Genomic DNA, 7,500 nt, shown 5'->3' with positions numbered 1-7,500 from the left:
ACAGATCATACATGTGCACAGATCATACACGTGCACAGATCGTACACGTGCACAGATCATACACGTGCACAGATCATACACGTGCACAGATCATACATGTGCACAGATCATACATGTGCACAGATCATACGTGTGCACAGATCATACATGTGCACAGATCATACACGTGCACAGATCATACACGTGCACAGATCATACACGTGCACAGATCATACATGTGCACAGATCGTACACGTGCACAGATCATACACGTGCACAGATTATACACGTGCACAGATCATACACGTGCACAGATCGTACACGTGCACAGATCATACACGTGCACAGATCATACATGTGCACAGATCATACATGTGCACAGATCCTATGTGTGCACAGATCATACACGTGCACAGATCATACATGTGCACAGATCATACACGTGCACAGATCATACATGTGCACAGATCATACACGTGCACAGATCATACATGTGCACAGATCATACACGTGCACAGATCATACATGTGCACAGATCATACACGTGCACAGATCATACGTGTGCACAGATCATACGTGTGCACAGATCGTACGCGTGCACAGATCATACACGTGCACAGATCATACACGTGCACAGATCATACACGTGCACAGATCATACGTGTGCACAGATCGTACGCGTGCACAGATCGTACACGTGCACAGATCGTACACGTGCACAGATCATACACGTGCACAGATCATACGTGTGCACAGATCGTACGCGTGCACAGATCGTACGCGTGCACAGATCCTACACGATCTGTGCACAGATCATACGTGTGCACAGATCGTACACGTGCACAGATCATACACGTGCACAGATCCTACACGTGCACAGATCCTACACGTGCACAGATCCTACACGTGCACAGATCGTGCACGGTGGTTGAGTGAGGGCAGTCGTCTGGAGGCTGTGCGTATTCGAGTGCAGCTTTTGGACGCTCGTGCTTCACTGTCAGGGCCGTCAGTGTGTGGAGGCGTGACCTGCGGCGTTAAAGAGCTCTGAGTCGCCAGAAGACGAGAAGTGAAATATACGAGCTGGAGTCCTTTCACCTCAAACAGTGGAGACAGAAAGCAGCTGAGACAGCTCCAGTCCAGCTCGTCCTGCTCGTCCTGCTTCTCTGAATCTGGGTCAAAGTCAACATTTCCTCAGACAAGAAAAAGATGAGCCGTACTGTACATCAATAATTCATGATGAGTGCGTAAAAAGAGATCGATGACACGTTGGATGTATGAGATTAAAAGCACTCTGTGATAACACGATCAGTCTGTGGTTCCTTTAAATGATGCACATCTGGAATTAGTGAACCGAATTCATCATTATTCTCCAGACACCAAAAAGAAAAGACAATAACCACATAGAAGCTGAAACTGCATCATGTAGCAGCGAGCTAATCCTAATCCAAATCCTAATCCCAGTGTTAATCCAAATCTGGCCCATTAAAGGAGCTTTTCACATATTTTCTGTTGTCTCATATCTGACCTGCGAATGCACACGAGTGTTTTCAGAAAATGCAGACGAGCGTCTCCGTCTTCCAGTCCGAGGACGCTGCTGACGCTACGAGTCGTGACTTCAGCTGCCAGGGTTGGTTTAAACGTTTGAGCTAATCGTTGTTAATCCCAAAGAGCCTGAAGTTTCACCTCAGCCAGAATGAGCAGGATTAAAAGTAGTGTCTTACTTTCTTTGTGACTTTGAAGAGCAGAGCGGCAGCCGATCGTCCCTCTCAGATCGTTTATATAAGAAACAGAAGAAAAGTCTCCTCGATGATTCTCTGGGTGAAGATTTAAAATCGTCTCTGTGCTGTAAGGAAAGACGAGCCGAACGTTCAACACAGAGAGGAGAGACAGGAAGTCAAACACCTGTACGCGGCGCCACGCCCTCACCGGGGTCGCGGCGCCACAGCTGTGCGCGTGTCGGATCCCGATGAGCGGTGCATCGCAGTGACCCGGCGGAGGAGAGGATGCAGAGGCAGAGGGAATGAAAAGCTGAGATTTGAGATGTGGGAGGCAAACGTGCTGAATGAAGTCACATGACCTGCAGGGGTTAAAGGTCAAACAGTTTAGATAAGTCTGCGAGCGAGTTTCTTCTTCTGCTCTCTTCATACCTCCTGTTCCCTCCACCCTCTCTCCTCATACATGTCTCCTCTCCTTGTGTCCTCTCCTCCTTCCTCTTCTCATCTCGTCTTTCATCCATCATCTCCTTGTTTCCTTTCCTCTCATTTCTATCTCCATGATTTCTTCCCTTTCACATATTTTGTCTCCTTTCCTCATGTCCTCTGCTCTCTCGTCCTTGTATCCTTCCTCTCCTCTCTCTCCTTTTGTGACAGCTGTCTCCTCCTCTTCCTTGTCATCCTTTTGTGTCCTCTCGTCTGACCTACTTGTCTCGTCTCCTCTCCTTCTTTCAAATATGCATGTTGTGTCACTCCTGTCATTGTTTCCTTCTCTCCTCACGTTAAATCCTTCTCTTCAAATGTCTCCTCTCCTTGTCCTAACTCTTTCCACTCCTCGTCTTTCCTACGTCTCCTTTCCTTATTCATCTTACCTTTGCTCTCTCGTGTCCTCTTTCCTTCCCTCCTCTCTGACCTCCTCGTCTCCTCTGTTGTCCTCCTATTGCCTCCTCCTTCCTCTCCATCTTTCCTACCTTGCCTCCTTTCCCCCCCCCCCAGTCACACTTGTCTCCTTTCATTGTGTCCTTCGTCACCTCACAAACACACTTTAGCCGCTCAGCGTAATTAGAGCCGGCTGTCGTCCTGTGACATCTTCAAACACGGACGGAGAAACTTTCAGACGAGTAAAATCCTGTCTGCTCTCCGAGGCTGAAAACAAACGGAGGAGTCTAATGAGGCGGAAATCAAAGACCTTTAAAATGATGAAGAAGCGAGAGGAGACACAAACAAGACGCTAATCATGTTTTCATGAGGTGTCAGTGGATGTAAAACCTGTTTGTCACCTTCTTCTCATTCTCCTGACTTCACAGGAAACAGATCAGTGCGAGCAGAGAATAACTGCAGCATCATTTGACTCCTCTGCTGTCGATTCTTACGTCCACACTTTAAAAGATGTCTTCTTCTTTTGTTGGGAGGGAAACGTTCCCTGTCAGCGCCAGCAGAGTCTGAAATAACACGTCTCACTCTAAACTGCTTCTGCTGCTGCGTTTATTTTATTCAGCTCATCCACACGTCGCAGCGAGGTGCACAGAGAGGAAGAGGAGGAAGATGAAGGATGTGAACAATGTATGCGTCCAGTTCACTCATAGTGCTGTTTGAAAATGTGTCATGAAGAAGAGAAATGAAGGATTCACACCGTTTATTGGTGAGAAACACAACAGGACGCTGTAGCTTCAGTGTTTAGCCAGCTCTGCATGTGGTGGACACTGTAGCTTCAGTGTTTAGCCAGCTCTACATGTGGTGGACACTGTAGCTTCAGTGTTTAGCCAGCTCTACATGTGGTGGACGCTGTAGCTTCAGTGTTTAGCCAGCTCTACATGTGGTGGACGCTGTAGCTTCAGTGTTTAGCCAGCTCTACATGTGGTGGACACTGTAGCTTCAGTGTTTAGCCAGCTCTGCATGTGGTGGACACTGTAGCTTCAGCTTCAGTGTTTAGCCAGCTCTGCATGTGGTGGACACTGTAGCTTCAGTGTTTAGCCAGCTCTGCATGTGGAGGACACTGTAGCTTCAGTGTTTAGCCAGCTCTACATGTGGAGGACACTGTAGCTTCAGTGTTTAGCCAGCTCTACATGTGGAGGACACTGTAGCTTCAGTGTTTAGCCAGCTCTACATGTGGAGGACACTGTAGCTTCAGTGTTTAGCCAGCTCTACATGTGGTGGACACTGTAGCTTCAGTGTTTAGCCAGCTCTGCATGTGGAGGACACTGTAGCTTCAGTGTTTAGCCAGCTCTACATGTGGTGGACACTGTAGCTTCAGTGTTTAGCCAGCTCTGCATGTGGTGGACACTGTAGCTTCAGTGTTTAGCCAGCTCTGCATGTGGAGGACACTGTAGCTTCAGTGTTTAGCCAGCTCTGCATGTGGTGGACACTGTAGCTTCAGTGTTTAGCCAGCTCTGCATGTGGTGGACACTGTAGCTTCAGTGTTTAGCCAGCTCAGCATGTGGTGGACACTGTAGCTTCAGTGTTTCGCCAGCTCTGCATGTGGTGGACACTGTAGCTTCAGTGTTTAGCCAGCTCTGCATGTGGTGGACACTGTAGCTTCAGTGTTTAGCCAGCTCTGCATGGGTCTGTAAAGTTAGAAGGAGGACAAACTGGCTGCTGGCTTCAACACAGCAGGTTTCCTTCATGATCACACAGGAAGAGAGCAGCTCTCTGATTGGCTGATTGATCACACAGGAAGAGAGCAGCTCTCTGATTGGCTGATTGATCACACAGGAAGAGAGCAGCTCTCTGATTGGTCCTTTTATGTGGATAGAGTGACTCAGTCAAGGTTCAGTCCCTTAATGAACACGCATGTTAGTTTAAAAACGGTTCTGGGATCTGAAGAATACGTGGTGTGATGTTTTCTGTATGAAACATGTTGAAATGATGGAGACAAAAACCATGTGTGACAGTGAACAGACGGTGGACATCTGGGCCCTGCTGCTGTTACACAGAAATATAAATAAAGACCCGTTCACTTATTTACACTCGGAGCTTGTTGCTCTGCATATTTATATATATGTTTTAAAGGAAAGGTTGGAGACTTGCAGTAAAGGTCATTAAACATAAACAAGGCCAGATGCTGTTTGTCTCAATACGTTTCATGGAAGTCTCCTCAGCTCACTGATTGGACCTTCAAACATCTCGTCTTCTTTTCCTTCACAGTCTCTGTGAGTTGTTTGGTTGATTCTTCTTGGTATTGATCACTTGTCTGCTCTCATCTTGAGTCTGTTGCTTGTTCTGCCTCTTTTGTTTCTGCTCTTTCAAACTGTCTTTGTTGTCCTTTTTAGTTTTTGTAACGTGAAGCATTGCGCACGCTTTCTTCTGGTTTCTGTCTAAAAGCTCAAACAAACTTCTTTTGAACCGCGCAGAGACAACCGGCTGCCTCGTGATGTCACTTCCTGTTGTACTCGAGGGTTCCTGTAGAGGGCGCACAGTGTAAAGCAATCAAACATGGTGGAGTGGCGATCAGTCCTCGATGTTGTCACAGCTGGTCTCATCAGCGCACAGCTCTTCGCTGCTCCTAGTGGTCACACGCATATTGCATCTCGATGACCTGTAGCGGTAATATTTGAGGACGTGCACAACCAACGCTACAAACATCGCAGGGGTCACACGGCAGAGGTCACACGCTTGCACGCTAAAAAGCATTTTAAAGTGTTTTTACGTTTCCTGTTTTCAGATTCCTCCCTGTCCAAGATGAGCCCCTGCTCCGAGGCCGGGAAACCCTGTAACCCCTGTCTAGACGCAGCCAAGGCGTGCAACCTCAACGAGACGTGTAAACGTCTTCGCTCCGCCTACAACTCCATCTGCAGCAAGGCCACGCCCCCTCAGCCCTCTGTGGCCAATCAGGAGCCGTGCAGCAGGAAGAGGTGTCAGAAGGTGGGTGAAGGAAAAGCTGGATGAGGAGAAGAGCTGTGCGTTGTGTCTCTGAGTCGACGCCGTGTGTTGTCGCTCTGCAGGCCCTGCGTCAGTTCTTCGAGCGCGTCTCATGGGAGCTGAGCTACCCGCTGCTCTTCTGCTCCTGCCCGGACCAGGCGTGTGCAGAACGCCGCCGCCGCACCATCGTCCCCTCCTGCTCGCACCAGGAGCGACACAAGCCCTCCTGCCTGGAACTACGACGCACCTGTCGCTCCGACGCCCTCTGCAGGTAGGTCATGTGGCCTTCAGCAGCCAATCAGAGGTCACTGGGTTGTTTCTCTCTGCACTGAAGGTTGTTCACGTTTTCCTCACGTGTTTTGTGTCGTCGTACTTTCTTTACTCGTTCACATCCAGACCAGTACTTCAGGGTTTATTCCCCCCTGTGCCTTTTCTCAGCCAATCAAGTGCCTTGATGACGTGCTGTTATATATTCAGACACCTCTAAAAAGTCTCCTGAGCCAGATCTCCTGATTAATGTGAAGCCAGAGGAGGAAATAATCAGCTGCTGGAGGGTTTAATTGAAGGCGCTCACAGTTCTGGGTCAGGATTGCAGGTTTGATTGAGAAGGTCTTTAAAGGTTAGAGAAGCTGAGAGTGTAACGGCCCCCTCCCTCTGTGAGTCCTGCCGACGTGCCCTTGAGCTGATTTTACTTTCTGAACAGAAGTCGAGTTGAGAGAGGGAGGCTTTCTCAATCCTTCAGAAACGCTCCGTCCTGTTTCAGTAACAGCAGTGAGAACGATCCAGAACGGCTTCCTGCGTTTTCACTCAGTATGTGTTTGACGTCGGCTCGTCCTCGCCGGCTCGTCCTCGCCGGCTCCTCCGGGGGAGCTTCTGTGTCTGTGCGTGCAGCTTCACGGCCGGGCTGAGGTCACAGAGCTGCACGCCGTCTTTCCTTAACGGGAGAAAAGCGTGCATGTTGTTTTATCAGAGCGTTCAGTGAATCCACAGAGACTCTGCCACCTTCAGACAGAGAGTGTGTGTGTGTGTGTGTGTGTGTGTGTGTGTGTGTGTGTGTGTGTGTGTGTGTGTGTGTGTTTCAGGAGGACGCTTCCTTGAATCAGCATGAGAAGGAGGCCGGCTGCATGTCAGAGTGTGTTTGGATTATTATTCAGTATTATTATTTTTCTCGATATTTTTCCGCTGAATGGCGACGCTCAGTCTTCTATTAGCAGAAGTTCAACATTATGCATCAAAATAAACTTCCTGTTGATGAATTAATTCATTTTTTGCATCAACAAATAAACTCAGAGACAGAGAGAGAGAGAGAGAGAGAGAGAGAGAGAGAGAGAGAGAGACAGAGAGAGAGAGAGAGAGAGAGAGAGGAGCAGGGTGAAGGGCGAGAAAAGCTCTGCAGAAGACGTGTGTCACGTTATTTTAATGCAACATGAACGATATTGTCTTACCTGACATCGGTCAGGCCTGTCAGGTCAGCACAACAAGCTCTCGTCCAATCCCGTGCAGGAACCTGCAGCTCAGTACAAAGACATGCAGTTAAAACAGGAGCTGTTGATGTGGACAGTCAGTACAGCTTCTCTCTGGAGGGTTGTGTTCACTGGTCAGCTGATGAGGACGAGGTGGTCCGTGTTGTCTCCGGCTGGCTGCTGGAGCACGCTCACAGAGAAGGTGCTGAACACACACGCATGTAAACACACACACATGTAAACACACACGCATGTAAACACACACACATGTAAACACACACGCATGTAAACACACACGCATGTAAACACACACACATGTAAACACACACGCATGTAAACACACACGCATGTAAACACACACGCATGTAAACACACACGCATGTAAACACACACACATGTAAACACACACGCATGTAAACACACACACATGTAAACACACACGCATGTAAACACACACGCATGTAAACACACACACATGTAAACACACA

General features: G+C 48.4%; 1 protein-coding gene across 1 annotated transcript in view; it reads left to right on the top strand.

Moving 5' to 3' along the window:
- LOC306819372 (GDNF family receptor alpha-2-like) overlaps positions 1-5,824 on the top strand; it is a gene marked incomplete at both ends in the record, with an annotated part of 16,489 nt that extends 10,665 nt beyond the window's left edge. The window contains 2 exons of the mRNA XM_079373162.1: positions 5,353-5,552; positions 5,633-5,824. Coding sequence (XP_079229288.1) covers positions 5,353-5,552; positions 5,633-5,824 — 392 coding nt within the window. The remainder of the gene's footprint in view (positions 1-5,352; positions 5,553-5,632) is intronic.
- Positions 5,825-7,500: the final 1,676 nt, after the last annotated feature.

This window comes from Symphodus melops (genome assembly GCF_947650265.1).
Source record: "Symphodus melops genome assembly, contig: scaffold_327, whole genome shotgun sequence".
Classification (NCBI taxonomy): Eukaryota; Metazoa; Chordata; class Actinopteri; order Labriformes; family Labridae; genus Symphodus; species Symphodus melops.
The sequence above is the reverse complement of the archived record's forward strand: the minus strand, read 5'-3'. Positions and strand labels throughout refer to the sequence as shown.